The 20,492-nt window shown below is 44.8% G+C and overlaps 2 protein-coding genes across 3 annotated transcripts in view; both read right to left on the bottom strand.

The window, feature by feature from the left end:
* Positions 1-4,207: 4,207 nt before the first annotated feature.
* SNTN (sentan, cilia apical structure protein) lies at positions 4,208-8,898 on the bottom strand. The gene is made up of 4 exons (XM_038149230.1): positions 7,505-8,898; positions 6,867-6,901; positions 5,947-6,086; positions 4,208-4,544 (listed from the first exon to the last, which is right to left on the bottom strand). The coding sequence occupies exons 1-4, from the start codon at positions 7,708-7,710 to the stop codon at positions 4,386-4,388; spliced, it is 540 nt and encodes a 179-aa protein (XP_038005158.1). The 5' UTR covers positions 7,711-8,898; the 3' UTR covers positions 4,208-4,385.
* Positions 8,899-12,964: 4,066 nt separating this feature from the next.
* SYNPR (synaptoporin) overlaps positions 12,965-20,492 on the bottom strand; it is a 101,483-nt gene continuing 93,955 nt past the window's right edge. For both annotated transcript variants that reach the window (XM_038149051.1, XM_038149052.1), the window contains 2 exons: positions 15,829-16,020; positions 12,965-14,822 (listed from right to left, as the gene is read on the bottom strand). In XM_038149051.1, coding sequence (XP_038004979.1) covers positions 14,556-14,822; positions 15,829-16,020 — 459 coding nt within the window. In that variant the 3' untranslated portion in view covers positions 12,965-14,555. The remainder of the gene's footprint in view (positions 14,823-15,828; positions 16,021-20,492) is intronic.

Below are 20,492 nucleotides of genomic sequence, written 5' to 3' on the forward strand. Positions count from 1 at the left end.
ATCACAAATGGAAATTGGTCCCTTGGTTCCAGGGTTTGGGTTATGGATGTCAGAAATGTGAGGCTGCCGCCCATCCCTGCAAGAGCTGCAGCTCACACTGCTCTGCAGTGAGAGATGCTGAGCATCCAGCAGGGTCCCTCCCTGCCCAGAGGCCCTCAGTACTCCAGACCCTGTTTGAGACTCAGTGGATCCCTGAGAAACAATCCCACACTCATTTGTTATGAACCCAAATTTGCATTTTGCCCCAGAGGCTGTTGAACATTATTTGCTGTTTACTTTGCTGGATGAGGACTCAGTTCTAGGGATACAAACCCTGGTACAGGGGGAGGGGATAGCAGGTGAGCAAAGCGAGGAGACAGCATCACTGGAAACCTTGTAAATCACTGACTGCAGTAAAAGTCAATGCAGGATTAAAAGCTGTCAACTCAAAAGGCCATAAACCACCACCTCTTCTGCATCTGTGTTCCCTGACTGAGCTTGAAACAAAGAGATTCTATTTTTCAAGAGACATTTCAGACTGCTCCTTTGAGGCTCACAAATTATCACACTTTGCAGAGTGTGAGTGCAGGGACAAAGCTTTTCCTCTGCTCTGTGTGAGCTCCTCAGGGGTTGTATCACACAGCATCTTTCCAGCACTCCTGGAGAAGGTTTTCCTACCATGTAGCCACAATTTAACCACTTTCTTTGCAGACTACAATGCAAAACTCTACCTCTCTGCAAAGAGACCTGCTACAACAATCACTTGAGAAGCTTTCCTGGGCAAGGACACATGGCAGCAGGTACTTTCAAAGTGTATGCAGCCAGGGCAAGTTTAAACTTACATGAAAAAGTAACACAACACTTCCTCTGAGGGAGGAAGAGACAAAGAAAACCTGTCTCAGGCTGCAGGGTTCCCTCAGCATCCAGGCTCCAGTGCCCCAGATATGAGGTCTTACTGAAGGTACAGAAACAGCAAGACAGCTGAAAAATGCACTTCTCTTCCCTGAAAGACTTAAGAAAAATTGTACATACAGTGTGTGTGTCCCTGGGCTCCCAGAAGAAAGTTCAACATGCAAAGCCCTGCCCTGACTCACCTCCCCAAAGTCAGTGCACTGGGATGGGAGAGTTCCCCTGCAATCTGCCAGAGTCCCTCAGAGATTAGACTAAAGCCAGGTTTTAAAAACTTTCTAAATTCAGCAGGCCAAAGAGTTAAGGTCAGATAGAAAGTAAGAAGTCATGGGGAGAAGCTGTAGCTGTGCTAATTAAAGTATGAGAATGAGCCTGCCTTCCTGAGCTGATACTTGGAAATGGGAGCTGAAGATTTGAGGCTGAAATTCTCCCCAGCCCTCATTTCTCATCTGGCAGTCACCTGAAAGCTCCTGTAACTGCAGAGACGATTCAGACTTTTCAGAACAGAACTTAAGGCTGAGATCCAAAGTCTACAGAACCTCCCGAGGTTCACACCTGAACACTCTCACATCACAAATCCCAACACGACCCCAAGCACACAGAGGTCAGGGCTTGACTGGCTGCTCTTCACTTTCACTTCTGGGGGTATCAGACCCTGACATGATGCTCCCACTTGCTGAGGCAGAGGAACCTGCAGATCTCATCAACTCAGCTGCTGCTCAGCTCCTGAGCCCTTGCTGGGCTCTGCTCTGAGAAATCAATGATGAACTCTCTGTGCTTCCAACAGGAGTAAGCTAGGGACAAAATAAAGCACAACGGTAGCCTTTGGAGCAAGCTCACAGGCTGCTCCCTGAGGATGCAGCCAGACATGCTGTCTGCACCAGATCAGCTTCAAAGCCAACAGCTGAGAGTGCTCAGGGCACAAACAGCCTGAGTTAATAAAAGAGCATCTCCCACAGTCAGGGTGCAAACTTCTGCTCCTTGTAACTGAGGAAGATGCTGGGGCTCTTCCAAGCATCTCCTTCTGCTTTTGAGCATCAGGTGGGACTTTCAAGGACTGATGCAGATCTAGCCTTGCACACCCCATTCACCTTGTTCAGAAACTCTTGCAGAAACTGTCCCAGTGCCTCAGCCTCTGCGTGAGGAGCCCAGTGCTACCTGTGCTCACAAGGCTCTTGGTTTTCCTGTGCCTCTCATTCTTTCCCTACCATTTGAATATCTTTGCTATTGAGTTGTTCAGGAATTGCTTCTTACTGTGAATTTTCACTGTGCTTAGCACAAGGGGCTTTTGATCCAAGCCAGGGACTCAGGATGTTGCTCACAACACACCGAATGGGGATAAAAAGGTTTGCACATGATGAGGTGACAGAGTGAATAAGGCTGATAAAAGGCTCTTAAGTCATTAATTCAAGTTATGCAAGATCTAGAAACATTTCAGCAACAACAAAAACTCTGTTAGAGCCTTAGCAATTTCAAAGAACTTTTTCTTAATTGCCTTCACAATATTTTTTCCTTTCAGTCTTTTTTTTTTTTCTTTTTGTGACAGAGGGATATTAGGAAATTTATGCTTCCAGCATCACCAGTGGCTCCCAAACAATATTTTCAAGGCTGTGCTGTGCTTTCTTTGCCTGAGTAATGGAAAACCTGCCCAGAGACTCACATTCAGTCCAGCTTCCAACCCCAGAAAAGGAGCCTCAGCTGATACTTTAGGCTTTCACAAATCTATCTGGCCAAAAAACAAGATGACAAAGTGACTGAGTACCAGCAGGGACAGAGTATCAGTGTTAAACCGTGATACCATCGTGGGTGATCCCACCCCTGGGGGGCTTGATGGGCCCCCCACGGGAGCAGTCACCCTCCCAGCACTGGGACACCAGTCCCTCAGCAGGGGGATGCTCCCTGAGCAGCCAAACAGCCAGAACAGACAGAAGCACTGCACGCTGCTTTTGTCACTTCTTGCCACAGGCTGGATGCTGCCTGCTCTTGCAACCCACCATCACAGCAGGGGCTTTGCTAATCAGAGGTTTTATTTGTAGTAGGAACAGTTGAGAATGTTTAGCCTCCAGACCAGGCCTGTCCTGGCTGAGGTCCAAACCCAGCACCTTACCTGCTGAGCTTCATTTCAAAACCCACCATATCTGTTTGCATTTCTTCTTTTAGCTCCATCCCACACTGCACAGAGACCTTCCTTCTCCAAACAATGGGCTGCTGGTCTTCTCTTGCAGTCTTTCCTTCACCAGAATCCATCACAAAACATCATCTTAGCTCCTGAAAACACTAAGAGCCTTTTTATGTCAAAGAGTTAAATCTCATTACTCAGCAGGCATTAATTTCCCTCTTTTAACACTAGAGGGTTTGATCCTTTCCTGTTAAATATTCATCCACCAGAGCTAAATCATTCTTGTCTTCCTCTTTCCAGCCAAGGAAGAAGAAAAAATTTAAAAGGCTCCAACATTTTGCTGGCTCGTTCATCTTGGTAGATTCTTATTAAATCCTTACAGGGGCTGTTCTGTTCCTGGGGCATGAGACTGCTTTTTGTGTCCCAAAGGGATGTCACAGCGGGATAAATATTGGCTCTGAACCAGGACTTTGTAGGTAGGAATCAAACCAAATATGAGGATGATGACCTCTTAATACTGAGGCTCTGGCCCTAACCCATGTCACTCAGTCCCAAAACAAACAATTTATTGGCTGCCCTTTTTTCCCACCACCCCTGGTCTGGATCACCTCTTATCTGCTTTCTGCTTTCACATTTTCATGGAACAGCAGATTCAGCTGGCTGGCATGTTTGGGTCACTGCCCTGGTCATCCAAGCACAGCACTACCAGAGATGCCCTGGAAATGCTGGACTTGAAATTCCTTCCATTGTGATCTGTAAACCAAGAGAGCAGCTGGAGGAGGAAATAAAAATAAACAAACACTCTCTTCAGCAGAGTTAATGGTGGGGTGGAAACCACACAGACTATAATCAATCTTTACCTAAGACAGCTTTTGTGGTCATTGCCCATTGTGAAACCCACCACTGGTAACCCCTGCTCAGGGCTGAAACCCCCTGGGGTGACTGGGAGAGCCCAGGGAGCTGGGCAGCCCTGACTCCAGGGAAGCTCCACATTTTGGCAGCTGCACATTTTGGCAGCTGTCTCTCCATCATGTCCCACACTACCATAGGGAGAGGGTGGAGAGGTCTGGGAGAGCCCGGGCTGCCTTTCCCTGGCATTAAACTGGGCTGGGGGTTGTCCCCAGCTGTTAACTGGTCTTGCCCCCAGCAGGAGCCAGTCACTCACTGTCCCACAGCACGAGTGGAGAGGACACAAATCCCTGAGCACTGACTTCATGGATGGTTCAAGAGAGGAGTAAGTCCAGCCAGGTTTGGACACAACTTTATTCCATTTTAAAGGGACCAGCACAGGGTATCCAGGCACACGGTGGTATCTCTGTGTACCTCACTCATGCTTTCCTCATGTGGTGCCAGGCCATTTCTTCTTTAAAATCACAGATCATTTTGTGGTTTTCACATTTTTGATCTCCTGCAGCAGGTCAGACATTAGAGTGAGACTGACTAACAAGATCATGAAGTCTTCAAAATTAATTTTGTTCTCTGACTCCTCATCCAAGGAAGAAATTATTTCCTGGTATTTTGGTTTGTTTTCTTGACCCTACAGAGGATTTTAAATTAAAAAAAAAAAAAAAGAAAAAGAAAAAGCATGAAGTTTCTTTTTTATTGCATCATTAGAAAAAAAAAGACATCTACTTATGTAAACATGAATGTATTTTTAATTTTCCCATTCAGGCTGTTATGTCAATATTCATATTTGCTTTTCAAAAGGTATCCAAAGAAATTCAAACAGAAATATTATTGCAGTCAGAAAGGAGAACAACCAGTCCTCAAAGTTTCTATAAGAATCCAGAATATTACTTTATGTCTAAAAGACACTTATGACTGAAAATCTGACAGTGATGATGACATAGCTGGTAACTGCTGGGGAAAAAAAGGGAGTCCTGTGTCTTGATAAAACTGGGAGGAGGAAACAACCAACTGACCAACCCTATTAAATTTAATATTCAAATATATACAAAAACGTATTGTGAAGGTCTCAGAAACTGTTGATTTTACAGGCATTACTTTCATACTGCTACTCTTGGTCCTCTTGGGCATTCCTGTTCGAATGAATTATTAAAATTCTGTAACAAATCTATTATTTATATTTCCTAATGAAAAAGCCTTGCTAGAGTTCCAGGTTAGTTTTTTTTTGCTTAATAATTTCCAAACCATCTCAGGATCCCAAGCTTAATTGCTTTCAGTAATATTTTCAATTCTTTTTCAATAACGTGCCTAGTTTCTAATGTGGTGCCAATTTCCCCTCCCCAACGAGTCATGTGATTTTGATATTTTTGGAAGTAAAGGTATTACCTCTCTCATTTACTTTTTTGATCTCTTTTTTCTTAGTCCTATAGAGCTTTTCCTACTACTACTTTGTAATTATCTTGCTTTGTTTTTTTTTTTTTTTTTTTTAATTTAGGGAGGCGGAAAAAACCCTGTGGGAAGTTTACGGCCACAAGTGCTGCTATGATGGTTTGCACCATACCCAGCCAGGTGGGTGAGGGCTTTCTGCCCCTGTGTCCCAGGATCCCCACCAGTGACAGCAGTGAACACGGCTCTGTGGCACTGGGCTGGCTCCCAGGGCTCTGCCAAACCACCAAACACCTCATGAAATGCCATGAGTTTCTTCTCTTCATAAAACCAGCCTCTTGTCATCATCCTAGGGTTTTAAGTTAGTTGGTTGGTTGGGGTTTTTTTGCAATTGTTCTGTTTTCTTTAAACACAGTCAAGCAGGAGTCAGCTGTGGTTTGTTGCTGTCCCCCTCCTCTGGCCCTCTGTTAGACACAGGCTCAACATGAAGCAACTCAGTCACAGAATTTGTACCAAATCCCTGAAGTCTCACTTGGGCTTACCCCAGGGACTGATGCTTGCCAAGCTGCAGGAGAGAGCCTGAGCTGCCATTCCTGCACCCAAAGTGTCCAGGACTGTCCAGGGCTGTCCCAGTGCCACCCACTCACCTGTATGAAATGCCAAAACTGGGATTGCAGTAAGCTCTTGGTTTCAGATTTGCTGAGCTTGCTCTCAGGGTCAGCATAATTGTTATACACCAAAGCTGCTGTAGCAAAAGCCTTCTCAAGGTCTGAGCCTTTTCTCAGAGCTGGAGGGAGGAAAAGTTTATCCAAAAAAAAAAAAAAAAAGAAAAAAAAAAGAAAAAAAGGCTTTTGAGATATAATTGAAAGGAATCTGTTAAAACCATCCTGGGTGGGTGGAAATCTGTGTAGCTTCATTAAAGTTAATGAGACTGAACCTGTTTATACCCACAGAGGATCTGGCCCAGATTTTATTTGGAATGGGCCAGCAACATGCCTCATATCCCATGCAATCACACCCTGAAGGGAGGTTTCCTTCAGAGCTAGGGCTGTGACCCAGCATGGGCTTGAGACCCACCTGGCCTATCCTGACCATGGGCACCCAGCAAGGACCTGCCACACCACGGGGACAGGCCATGGTGTCCATCTCCTGGATGCATTTGCACTCCCAGAGACCTGCATCAGGGAAAACGTGGCCCCTTTGGCCCCTGGCTGCACAGGAGCGTCCGTGTCTGAGCAGCAGTGCTGCACTTCAGCATTATGGCAGCCTTGGGATCTGGGCTGCATTCATCCCCCCTTGGGCATGACTCTGAAATACTGATGCTCACAAGCCTCTGCTAGCAGGGCTCACACAGATGATTTATGCTGTGATTTTTTATGAAAAGGCAAGAACAAGAGGCAATGTGACAACACAGGAGCACAAGGCACGGGGACCCATGAGACCCTCTTGACTTGCACCAGCTGAGGATCTGCACGGCCTCTGCAAGCCCTGTGACACTGCCAGAACTTGCTGCACATGGGCTGTGAAGGACCTGAACCCCAAAGGGGCAATGAAGGGCTCCCCTTACCTTTTATTGATGCCAGCTGCTTGGCTATGGGTACACTGGTGGTGAGAAAGCAGAGAGGCACAATTATCACTTGGTAAATTGTGTCGGGTATTGAATTTCTCCATGAATGAGCTTGCTCATTTCTGTTTTATTTAATCACCCAGGAACTCAGGGCTTCCCAAGGGACAGTGTCTTTCCTTCACAGGGGAAAGGAAAATGGCCTCTACAAGAAGCACAAGAACATCACACAGCTTCTAATCCCTCACCTAAGTGAGTGGCCTGGAGTTGTTATTAAAGCTGATTACTACTTTTAAGTGAGGGACATTGCAACACACTTCATGTAATTTCTTTATGAACATGAAAGAGGTCCCAGAGGTTTCTCAGTTTTATTCCCATTCCCAGGAAAGTAGAGAGGGGTCTGCCATCCCCTCCTCACCAACGCTCTCAGTTTGGAGCAGGCACACAGCTTTTATTTCCAGCAGGACTCACATTTGTGAGAATCACCCCCCTGCTTTCAATCAAAACCTAAAACCTGCTTACCTTGTGCTGAATTGCTGGAAGCTAATTACAGAGCATGTGATAGAGACAAACACACCCAGAAAATGAGCTTCAACACAAATGGCAGATCACCCAGATGCCACAACAAAGAGAAGACTTACCCCTTGGGCATGCCTGCAGCAGCTGGAGGGCCTTTTTTGGTGGAAGCAGGAGCTGGCTGACTGACTGAGTACTGCTTCTTACTGGGAACACTGGTTCTGCAGCCACACATCGCCAGGCCAGGGTGTTTGTGATCTCCAAGCAACGGGGTAACAGCAAGCAGGTGGATGGAAGCTCTGCCCCGTGCAAGCAGCCTGCTTGTAGCCATGCCTATCAATAATGCAAACACTACCTGGGCATCCTGGAGCCAGTGAAATACTCTGGTCTACAGCAGCCCCTGGAAGCTGCTGGGCTGGCAAGCAGTGGGGCTTGAATTTTACAGGGGAATTTGACAGAAACAAACCCAACTCATAGTGGAACCTGGATCCTCTTAGACCTGTGGGGATGTAACTTTGTGTCAGGAATAACTTCCACACTGCATCCATTCATCTATACAAATTATCATTTTAATGAGAAACATTCCTGCTGTGGGATAATGTAACTTGCCCCAAGCTATAAAGTGAGTTTTTCCTGCAGCCAGAGTCGGAATCCAAGCATTTCCCGGTTCCTGACCCAGCATTTATCCTAGGTGAGCACACTCCTACTCTTATATTTATTCTATTTCCCTGTCTCAGTGCAAAGAGACCGGCTCTGCCTCCAAACCTCCTCCAAGGCAGCACCCAGCAGGGAGCCTGGGCTGTGCTTCCCACCCGAGCAGAGAGTGCTGCTTCCAAAGGCAGCTCGGAGCCATATGGCAGAGCAGTCGCACATTAGCAGAACTGGAAGGGCTCCAGTGAACTTTGTTATTTATTGGCATGGATATTGCTATTAGAAAACACAGCTTGTCACACTGCCTATCTCCATGCACGGGCTCCTCTCTGCGGATCCTTCGCCTAGAGGTGTCTAGACAGGATCGGTTCAAGTTAAAAGACAAAGCAGCCACTTTAATTCCAGGGTGGTCTGTTAATAGGTGGTGACTTCAACTACCTCATCCAGCTCATCGTTCCTGGTGCAAGGATACAAGGCTGACGTTAAAACTATCCATGATGAGACTTTATGTAACGGGACGCACAAAGGAGACTGCAACAGATGGCCTAGAGAATTAAAATGTTTTCCTCATTTAGTAGAAGCTAAATTACTGAAGGCTAATGAATAAGGATGTTCACCACCTTACCGTTCCTGGATTTTAATTATCTTAAAAAGCATGGGAAAAGAGAACCTTTAATTTTCCATCTAAGAGTGTCATTACTCAAACAATTCAGAGCCTTTTTCTGAGAGGTTTAAGCTGTCTTAGATCTCTAGTGCATTCTTTAGGACTGGCTCATGAATAAAACAGAGCCTGTAATTGCAATGACGAAGCCAAAACACATATAATCAATGCTCATTATTCCATCAATTAACACACTAAAATTAAACAAGAATTCAGGCTGAGTAATCTGCCATCAGCTAAAAAAAAAAAAAAAAAAAAAGAGAGAGTCTTGATATCGTGTTGAAGTGATAATTCCCTTTCACATCTGTTGAACCATACAAGGAGGCATGAAAAGCATTACATTCTAGTCAGTATGTGGAATGGGGATGTTTGGTCTTAGTGTCCAAGGTAAAAAATGAGAGTGAGAAACAGACTCAGTTGTCTGTCCATGAGTGGCAGGCAGTACTGTGAGCGGGCTGGCAAACCCAGCCCTCTGTGTTTTGGGATCTTTCCACTGTAGATCAGATTTCAGCTCACAGTTGTTTCAATCTCACCGACTTTTGAGAACCTGAGCTCTAGAACAGGTGATTTGCTTTGCTGGGGTGGTAGCAAGTTCAGACAAAGCTGGGGTTCATTATCCTTCCAGGATACACTAATTAGTGTGTGCAGGAGCGTTTGTGCCTGACAGATAAGGGTAGCATGAGGATAACCCTTGCCTTTGCAGATGATCAGCTTTGAAGACTGAGATTTTGGCTGTGTGTTGCTCGAGTATTCTGGTCAGCAAGGTGTGTGTGGAGCCAGGCCATCTGCTCTGTAGCTATTTTGGTGCACACTATTTATGTTTGAAATATCCAGGTGCCTTTATTGGTCAATTTTTAGCATGTTTCACACATTAACAATCCTGTCTGTGCAAAATACGCAACCTGCCACTTCAAACTGCAAAATCTTTACAGGCAGTTCACTTAAAATAATTGCCACTGCAAAAAGCCACAGCCTCTGCTTCACTTTTGGTATTTTCCTGGAGTTTCCCCCCCTTTTTTAAGGAAATGCTTTTTGCATTTCAGAAGGCTGATGTTGTGAAATGTGTGCGTGTGACAGAGCCCTGACTCCCTTAGAGATGGCCCTGGGCAGGGCAGGGCAGGGGAGGGCTGGATCCCAGGGACACAGGCAGGAGGGAATACCTGAAACGGGAGACACACTCACACCTCCTGACCTCTCAGGCTGCATTTCACCAGCAAACCCTTCAGCAGCTGCAGGAGAAGAGCTGCTACCTTGCACCCAGGCAGGTAATAGCTTGAATTCCTCACCCAGAGAAGCTGGGGCTGTCCCATCCCTGGAAGTGTCCGAGGCCAGGTTGGATGGGGCTTGGAGCAACCTGGGATAGTGAAGCTGCCCCTGCCCATGGCAGGGGAGATGGAACCCAGATGAACTTTAATCCTGAAAATACTACAGCCAAGTAATTTTCCCTCTGAGAAATGTTTTATTATTGGACATTAAGATTTCAGAAAGGCAGCTATATTCTTAAAAACCTAGAATCTAATGGGGGACAAAACAATAAAATGTAAGAACAGGAAGTAAATGCAACAAACAGGATGCCTCCCCACTGAACTGTTAAAATTTCATATCAAAATGCTAAGGTCTTCATAATAAGGATAGATGTCATTGACAAATGATGGGATAATCAGCACCAGATATATTAATAGCAAAATATAAATTATTGCTGATGTTAGAGAATTCCAAAAGGAAACGCTCTTGGGTTTAGCAGAAGTAGGGAATAAAAAGAAATCCTAAAAAAGAATACTGAAGTTAGGAAGAGCACTAGCTAAGTAGACCATCCATTCACATACATAAGGAATTTTGACTCAAATCTATCTTAAAATAGTGGACAAAGGACTAATTGCTTGTGACATGATATGGCATAATGAGAAGAACTTTTTCAAAAAAGGATTAAATAATACAGTGGCAGTTTTTAATCAGTAGTTCTTAATCTGTCTGTCATATTAACTGTGAAACTCTGGAGATATTGTAAGGAGCAGACTACAGGGAGCTGCAGTGCATGTTGATGCCACTGCCTCTTATAACAGCACATCACAGTTTCAGCCAAGATTGATTCAGGGCTACAGCCTGGATTGATCTTTCAATTTGAGAGCATATGAAGATTTGAAATAATTAATCTAATCAGGTCAGGCAATTGCAACATGAATCATGCAACAAGAGCACAAACTTTCTCCATGTCTTAGCCATCACTGAGGCTCTGTTATGTGCAGCTCAATGGCCACAATGGAGGAGATTTGGTCATCAGGAAAAATATCACACAAAAAAAAATACACCCCATAGAGCCAGGACAGAGCCCTGTGGGCTGTGTTTGCATCTGAACTCATCCCTGTCTCCTTGATGTGCTGGGCAGGAAGTGAAGCAGGCTGCAGAGCCCGTGGTACCCAGGGGAGGGGATGCATTTTGCAGAGCTGGAGCATTGATGCTCCAAGGGCAATGGGGGAAACCCAAACCAGCAGGTGAACATGGCCCTTCCTTGGCCTCTGAGGCACCTGGAGAGAAAGTCCTGTGCTCTCCCCTCCCCACCACACTCACCAGATGTACCTGCCTCTCCCCCACAGCTTCACACTTGATAATGCAAATATGCTCCTAACTTGGGTAGCTGAGAAATGGGCTATAAAGAGAAACACATGGGAAAACAGGAGGGACAGCACAAAGATCAAGGAACATGTTTTTTCTCTCCCAGGCTGACCTAGTTATTTTACTAACTGGCAGAGATACTCTAATGATGAAGCAGGGAAGCAATGAGGCTGCCAGCAGCAGTTTCACAAAGGATGCTTGAGTTTACTTCACTATTTGTCTTAAACCCAGGTAACATCAAATACAGTCTTTTTCCTAAGTTGCTCAACCCTTGGCTATGCAGTCACCATCCCCAGCTGAAATAAACTTTCAGTTTCTCAGCAACTGCAAAAGGATGTGATAAGACTCAAATCTAGAGGAAGACAGAGGAAACATTCAAATACATTTTCTTACATAACACAGACAAGTGCATGCATCATTTTTGTTTTCACTTTTGCTGCTGCCATACTTTATTAACCTGAGAAGCTATAGATGAAGAGATTTTTCTTCCCTCCTAATTCAGAGTGAAGATTACAGTCCCCAAAGGGAAACAACTGGCTCAACTGTTCTGTACAGCAGCAAGGAGCTGAGATACCTGTAAAGATCTGGCCAGCTGGGTAAAGCAAGGGCAAGTCTTCCATAAAAATATGTGCCTCTTACACTACTTTTTGTTAACTCTTCCACCAGTTCTGCCCTTCATGAGAAAACCTTAGACCCGGAGTTGCACAAATAGTACCCAAAATATGACATAAACTTAATTCTGCTCTAAGCCTTGTATCAGAAACTGCCCTTTCTCCAGGGCTGTGAACTCCAGAAAGCTGCAGTCCTGTGCTCACATGGTTACACAAGAATTTTATCTGGTTTGAAATGCAGGAATAAACCAAAACAAAACCAATTTCCATCCCTCAGCTTTGGACAGAAAAGTTTAGGAATGGGACCCTGCTGATTTGGGTGGAAAAGTTCATGAAGAGAAAGCTAGTTGATACAAAAACTATTTCTAGTGGAGAAGCTTAGATATGGGAGCTCAGTTTGGGATATTCCTCATCAACTGATAGAAAGGGACAATTAAAAGAACAAAAATAACAAAAAAAATAGTAGAAGCAGGCATATGTGGGAGAGGGTATGAAGAGCACACATCCTATCACACCCCCTACCACACACACAGATTTTACTTTCTCCTGACTTGGAAATGTCTAATGTTTTTCCAAACTTAAAAGAAGAAAACCAATGAACCAATCAAAAAAAAAAACAAACCTCCCCCAAACAAACAACCCCAAAAAACAACAAAAAAATCACATAAATCAAAAAACCCCAAACAAATTAACCAAGAGCCAAAAAAACATTTTTCATTAACCCAGAAAATTGTATTTCGCCCTCATTTGGAATAGGAGGACATTTAGATATTCCAGTTTGTGTTCTCTACAACTCACACATAGCTTTCCAGCAATCCTCACAACTGGGATGGCTAGCACAGTACTGGGCTAGTCCTACTGACAGTGGAAAGAGAGGTAAAGAGGCAGGCAGGTATTAAACTGCACACTTTTAATTTTTTTAAAAACTCGTGATACTGACCTTTAATGACAGGTGTCTGCAGAAGTGTCGTACTCCACTGTACATTAAAACAATCCCCATAAAAGTGTGGGAAAACAGTAAGAATATGACCAATAAGGTCAGGCACAGGAATAGTTATTTTTCTTTAATAGTTGTCTTCGTTATTTGGCAGTGACATTTTCAATATTAACATACTCTGAAAACATGCATTGTATGCAATAACTTTATTAGGGTCAAATAGATATCACAATATAGATTCATCCACTGAGTAGCCATAAATTGGTTACAACAATCATAGAAGAGACTAAGCTGTTTTAAGCTAAGATGCTTTCAACATTACAGCTCATACAATAAGATTATATACTGATACACTTTGATCTAGAAATGCAGATGATCAGTTTTGATTAGTACATTGTGCTTCAGGCTTTCATTTGTGTCAATGCATCCCATTTGCAGTGGTGAGGGAGGGTTGAATTTCCCAGGGAGGGATCCAAACAGGCTACAAGTCTGGCTCTGGCTCTTTCAGGACGAGCTCCTCTGAGCCTGGGTTATTTGGTCAATCCAGTTACATTCTCCATTAGCACCAAGCTAACGCTCAGAGCAGCAATCTAACAGAGGGATATCTAACAATCTTGAAACAGCACGGACAGAAAGGCTTTCTTCTCATCAAAGGGCATAAAGGAATATTTATGCTTTGTAAGGTCACAATAATACGTGTGGTTTTCATGTTGCTGTATCAAGCAACAGGGCGTTTCCACGTGATTTTGTATACTGATATCTGCACCTCTGTTATCTTAGTTAAATAAATACCTTTGTAAACATATAACACAGTTACTTGGTCCTTATTCTCCACAGCTCACGTTAAAAGATTCACAAAACATCCATAGAAATAGTGATTTATAGAAGGAATACTTAGCTGAGTTAAATGGAATAAACATTGGTCAGGTACCATATATACTACTGAATGCCATTTCAAGGAAAAACAGTTTAGTTACAAAGCATTCAGAACTTGGGTAAGCCATATATTCAACTCTGCAAAATATATAAAAGATGCATACTTCTTTTAAACAGACATTTAACAAAATGTAGTGGCAGAAGTCGAGAAGTTCCATTTACACAGTCCAGACATTTGGTAGTATGAAACTGCTTATCCATGCACTAAATTACAGATGGATGACTCAGTTAACTGAAATAATAGTAAAATCTTGAAACAAAAAGATATAACCAAAACAAACTCTCTGAAGAGTCACAGACAGGCAGTTCTGAAAATTTAGGTGCAATGTTACATGCATGGATATACAGAATAATCTGTAGAAATCATAGTAAAACACTTCCGTTTTTCACCAAAATGCAGAAGGAAATTCAATTATATAATGCATATTAAATACTACAGACTTGAGGCTACAAAAAGCTTCTACCATCTCAACACATACAAAACTACCATAAAGTTATCTCTACAGTACGTACTACAACAGCAACTCCAGGTCACCGGCGAGGAGCACATCCCCTGTGTCTGGCTAGTCAGGGAAAGAAAGGCCAACTCCAGCCCACTGGCCACCTCCCATCTGCCAAAGGAGGTGGGCTTAGACCTTCAATGGACATTAAACACCGTGTTGTAGTATTAATTTATGTAGAACCCTTAAAAATCTGGTGCCACTGAAACTTGAGACCTGTTAAACTCTCTACTTGCGAGGGATGCAAGAGCTTGCGCTGCGTGAACCCTAAATTTGATTAGCGAAGGAGGTTGGCCCGCTCTGCCCATAGCTCTGGGACTGGCCATATTCACCCACCTGGCCATAGGAGCCCGGCTGGTTGTAGCCACCAGCTGGCCCATAGCTGTCTTGGTTGTAGCCCCCTTGGTTGTAGCCACCGGGCTGCTTCTCCATGGTGTCTGCAGGGTGCCGCTGGCCTGAGGAGTGCCAGCCCGTCTCCTTAAACACAAACCAAATGTTGCCTGCCCAGAGGATAAAGTTCAAGTAGCCAAAGACCTGGGTGGGAAGAAGAGGAGCTCGTCACCAGCAGCCACAGTCTCGCAGCTCAACCTAATGTTATGGAGCCCACATGGTCCTGAGGAAAGGCAAAGCTGATCCCACCCCTCCTTCCCAAGGACAAGAGGAAACGGCCTCAAGTTGTGCAAGAGGAGGCTCAGATTGGTTATTAGGAAAAATCTCTTCACTGAAACTATTGTCAAGCACTGGAACAGGCTGCCCAGGGCACCATCTGTGGGGTAAGTGTAGATGTGGCATTGGGGATATGGTTTAGTGCTGGACTTGGCAGTGCTGGCTTAGTGGTTGGACTCCATAATCTTAGAGATCTTTTCCAACCTAAATGATTCTCTGATTCTCCCAAAACCCGCTGGAAAATTTTCTCAGCTTTGGAGCAAATTCCCAAATTCACCTCCCTTAGCTGTAGCTCACAAGGTGTCTGCTTTGCTTTTTGTTTTCAAAATAAAGGTCGAGTTTTTAGAGCAAAAAATTTTTTTTGTTTAAAAACATAATCTAGTTTAAAGAAATGGTGGTAAGATAAAATTGAAAGAAACTAATTAAAAAGAGAGCTCTTAATTGGTCAGATGGCCCAGAGGGATTTTTTTGTATTTGTTTCTTTTTTTTTTTAATGTGTTGAAGTCCAATTTTATGTTGTTTTTTTGAGGATTTTTAGAAGAATCTGTAAGGCACAAACACTTCCTTCTAAAGGAGCATGCAGACCCCTATGCAAAAGAATTGCAGTGAGCAAATTAAAAGCAGAAGGGCAACCAATGCACTTGGACAGCCACTTTGCCTTTTCCCCATCCCAACCCTGCACACTCACCCTGCTGCTGCTCCATGGCAGAGCTGCTGTGAGTCACAGCCTGCCTTTCCCTGCAGCAAGACTGCACTTCCAATTAAATCATGTCAGCTAACTGGTTTACACCAGTCAATTTAGGTCAATACACGGGGTAAAAGATGAAAATACACTGCAAGGTAAGGGTGGAGAGCAGTAATAAAAGTCACTTACAACCGAAGTGTTGAGGCTTGACATAACAGGGCTGCGAACAGGCAAGCATTTGTTGGACTGCTGTTTGCAGGCAGACATCAGCAGCAGCACTTCATCAGGGTCAGTTGCAACCTTTACATCTGACAGTCCTTTAGCCCAAGCAGATGAGCTCACTAGCCACAAGAATGAGAAGACCACTGTCACAATGAAATCCTAAAAGACAAATTAGTTAGAAGCATTATACTGGTGTGTCCATTGGAAAGGAAAAAATATTAAAAATCACCAGAAAACTAAAAGCTTATGTCAGAGGAGAGAAATACCAAGAGCTTGTTACTTAGTGGAAGGTTGTGTTACTGTCATCACCCACAGAGCTAATTTTCAGAAGTGCTTGACACGCCTAATGGGGCAGAGCCCCTTGGCTGACATTGGCACCTTTGGCCTCGAGGCAAGATTCCCACAAACACATGGCTGGTTCCCAGGATGCTGAGCTGCCTTGAAAATGTGGCTGTTCACAGCACCAGGCCGATGTATTGGGATGAATTACAAAATAACACACGCCTGTAAAGAAGCTGGGCCCTCCTGAGGGCTGGGTCTTGCCCTGGGATTGCCCTACAGACAGTCGGGGTGGGTTTCCAATAGAAAGTGTTTCTGTCTTAGGGAAAACCTGAAATTGGCTAATCCTCAGGTACCAGATGAGGAGTTTTCTCACCAGCCACAGGTAAGGCCAAATGTCCCTGCTGCATAAGCCATGCAGCCACTAATTACCATGAGTGAGCAAGTAAACAGCGAGACTTGCCAAGCAGAGACTCCTCCCTGGCCTGGTAAAGCAAATTAGGTTCCTAATTCCCATCCATGTGAAAAGAGGGGAGAAGGTGGGGTGGTCCCTCCAGGTTCCAGCAGCTCTGCTCTGATCCACTCTGCTCACTTTCCCCTCGAAAGACTCTCGGGAGCATGCACAGGCATAAACTTCTCCTTGTCTTAGCCAGAACAAGTGGCCAAGTGACACTGTTGTTGTGTGGGTTTGGGGGGAAAGGAGGGAGGAGGTGTGATTTTTCAAGCTTTCTTGTGTCTTGCTAAAACAGAAGAGCCTTTCTGCTGTCATATTTCATCCCATCTGTCAGCCCACAACAGATGGCAGAGGTGCCAAAGTCTAACATACCACTAACTGCATCGCTGCGTCTTGATATCCCACCTCCCATGGGGCTGCTTCCCCTTCCCCCTTGCAAAATAAAGGTGTGCTGGAAGGAAGGGAAAACACTCATTAAGAACCCAGTGTTTCAGGTTGCTTCTCAAAGAAATAAGCAATCCCTAGGAAGCACCATTCTCATCTACAAGCACACCTGACATTTGGGGAAGGAGCTCTCCGTGGCAGCGCAGGGGTGGAGGGCGCGAGCCCCCGGCAGGACGGGCGAGGCACCAGCCAATAAAGGGAGCCTCGAACAAAGGATGTCTCCACTGACGCAGATGGGATTGAATTAACTGTGCTTGGATGCTTTCCCAAAGGATACATCCTTCTCTTTTAACAATTTGTTTTCTGCAGGCCTGTGTCTGCCACCGAGCTCTGAGTTCCTCTGACCTCCTTCATGCCGCCCAAATGGGCTCTCTTGAAAAGCGTGAAGCCCGGGAGCTGACAACTCCCTTAACACCCAAAGGGACTCCGTGTGGGCACAGGCATATAGCCCAGAGTAATTCTTCTTCTCAGGGAGATTTCCAGCAAAAGAAATTATTGTATCTCATATGTCTTAGCAGTGAATGAGAAAGAGATTCTTAGAGGCAACAGTTCCATTGCAAACATTCCCTAAAAATTCCAGCTGGTAGAAACAAGAGATGTCTGCTGAGCAGTGGATGATGATGGGAGATGCTCTTTATTTGCTGCGAGGTTTGACATGCTATCAACCCAGATGCCAAGCCCCCATGCAGTTTTGGACGGACACAAGAGAGGAGGACACAGCAGAGTTTTGGGGAATGTATTTTCCAAATGCCAAGCAACTCTCTCCCAGTGCCACCACACTTGAAGCAAACTAAACCCAGCTCTGTAATCAGTGCACTGGCAGTGTCAATTGAAGAAATGCATAACAGCAGGTAGAAATTTGATGCAAACAGAGACAAACTGACTAAAACTAATGCAACACAGGAGATCAAACTTGCTAAAAAGAGAGAAATTTTAAAAGCAAGCAAAGTTCTTGAAGCAGGTGACAGCAGCAGGGGTACAGACCTGCTGTTGAGCTTACAGGCCCTGACCCCATGTTGGAGAGGCTCATTGCACAAATTACTTCATCTGCATGATGCAGATTCTGACTGCTGGTGTAGCCCATGTCCTGGGCTGTAACTCCTTCCAGAGGATCCCATGGCACTGTGCAGTTGAGGGGATGGCCCCAAAGGCATGAAGTACTTCATGTTATTTCTCAGGTCTTGTCTTTCCCATCACACCCCATGCTTCACCCTTCTCCTGACTTCCTCTGCTCCCCTGTGGCAGGCTGTTCACAAAGTCTAAAACCCTGCCCTCTGTGCTACAAACTCCCCTATTTCAGAGCAGGTCAGAGCCTTGGGGAAAGGGTTCTTGCTCTTGGGCTATCAGGATCAGCTCTTGTATAGAAGAACTCCCAAAAACTGTAAAGTGTGGTTGGGTGCAAGAAACACACAGACCCAGAAGTGAAAGATGGCATGGTGAGACTCAAAGAGGAAACCACACAGCCTGGCCAACAGCTGGCCAACAGCTGGCCAGGGGGACAGGACTGAAAGGCAAATGGAACACCGGGATTTTTTCAGCACGTTCTCTCATCAGGGCTACATGGCCAGACTCAAGGCTCTCAGAGGACTTTTTCTGCCTCCTCTGTACAATGCAAGGAGCAAAATGTATGAGTCTATGACTAGAGTGAACTTGCATCTTCCTCTTTGTGTTGAATCTTTGCAAACCTTCAGCTTTGGCTGGAACTTGAGCCTCTCTTGTTTTCAAGTGGGTTTGCATTGCTGGCTGAACATTTTCACAGCTCTGGGTGGAACAGAGTTACAAGATAATGACATGCTGAAAATAAAAGTGAATTTCAAGCTAAGCTGTTCTGTGGCTTAATGTCTATCTGGGGAATTTCTCCTTGGTAATTAAGGCCAGAGTGCCTGCATACCAAAACATACTAAAACAAATCTTGCATTTCAATGTTTAATATCCCTATAGCATGGGTGAGTCTTTTTTTCCTTTGGAACAAAGTAATCTTTTGTAGTTGCTCTCTTAAAATGATGTCCAGATCTCTTGAGTGTGTACTGTTGTACGATTACACTACACTCCTAATTACCAAGTTTCTCTCTCAGATCTCAGCTGAGATACTTTGCTCTGCCTACAGATGCCTTTGGGAAAGAAGGAAAACACGAACACGTAAAGAAAGGCAAAAACTGAAATTTAAAATACTCCAAATATACAAGGAGGGACTTTTTAAGATCCTGAAGTATGTGCAAAAAGAAAAAAAAAATTCTTGCTGCCTTTTTCAAGTTGAAACTTGTTATTACTGAGTTTGCCAAAAATGTCTACTTGGAACAATTTTATATATTACACATTTTAGAATAGAACTGTGAATGCTTTTTCTTTTTATAACAATTGAAATATTTCTCCTTGCTATCAAGCTACTTACTGTTTTTTGCAAAATGCCCCTCTTTGAAAGGGGCATTTATAGTCACTTACAGTCACTGAAGCCTCCTGAGCACAGTTTTGGATTGCCCAGTGTCTGGCACAACCTCACCCAGCCAAGAGCCTCTGCAGAAGCGGCTCGTTCACACAGAAAGGGGACGTGTTTCATCTGCTGCAAGCTGGTCAGTGGCTTCATCAGCCCCTGAAGGCTGTGACACACATGTCCCTGCGTGCACTCTGTGCCCTGCTCTCCCTCCCAGCCAAGTCAGGCAGGATGGGCTTGGGCTGCCACGGCTGGAAACAGGCAAAGCCTCAGCTCTGGCCTGGCCAGAGTGCTCCTGGCATCCCTCCTCCCTCACAGAGCTGCAGCTGCTGCCTTGTAACTGACTTCCATGCAGGGCTCATGCTACAAAACCTTCCCATTTGTGAAAACCCTGTCAAGCATTTACAGCCTCCAAGGGAGCAGCTCCTCAAGTGCTGAGGTCCACGAACCCTCCGAGTCAGAGCCTGTCTAGCACTGCCAACAGGTTTCATGGCCAGCCACGCAGCAACAGAGGGAGATTTCTTTACCCAGCAGAGGCAAACCACTCAGAGGATTTGCTTTCACAGTCACAACCACCCTAGAAATTCAGGAACTACCCCAGCAAGAGGCACAGCCCTGGTCCCAGCCGGGAAAGCGGCCAACAGCAGATTGCTGCAGGCAGCAAACGCCTTCCCACAGTGGCATTTTAGCTCTTTTTTGGTTTGAACAAGGTCCCACCCCAGATTTTCTGCCGAATGAAGCTTTGAAAGAATTACATGCTTCGTGTAAGGCCTTGCAAGCTTGCTTCACAGGGAAGTGCAGAGCCTTTTGGGAGGCTCCAGCATGTACAGCAAGGTCACCCTGGCTTGTGCTTTAAAAGGAGATGACAAGAGCAGGCTGAAACAGCTCTTTGAAATGCAGAGAAATATTCAGGTTCTTCCTAATTTCATTTTTCAACTGTAAAGGATTCAGTCTTTGTTTTTATAGATGGCTCTTTATTATTTTCCTGTCTATTTTTTAGACAATTGGACACTGGTGAGGAAG

Source organism: Motacilla alba, chromosome 12 (assembly GCF_015832195.1).
Source record: "Motacilla alba alba isolate MOTALB_02 chromosome 12, Motacilla_alba_V1.0_pri, whole genome shotgun sequence".
Classification (NCBI taxonomy): Eukaryota; Metazoa; Chordata; class Aves; order Passeriformes; family Motacillidae; genus Motacilla; species Motacilla alba.

Excerpts from the sequence above, each read along its gene's own strand:
- SNTN (XM_038149230.1), bottom strand. The coding sequence starts at position 7,710 with ATGGCTACAAGCAGGCTGCTTGCACGGGGCAGAGCTTCCATCCACCTG. Across the intron at positions 6,902-7,504 it reads GCTGCAGGCATGCCCAAGGG|TGTACCCATAGCCAAGCAGC; the intron begins GTAAGTCTTCTC and ends TCTCACCACCAG. Across the intron at positions 6,087-6,866 it reads GCAGCTGGCATCAATAAAAG|CTCTGAGAAAAGGCTCAGAC; the intron begins GTAAGGGGAGCC and ends TCCTCCCTCCAG.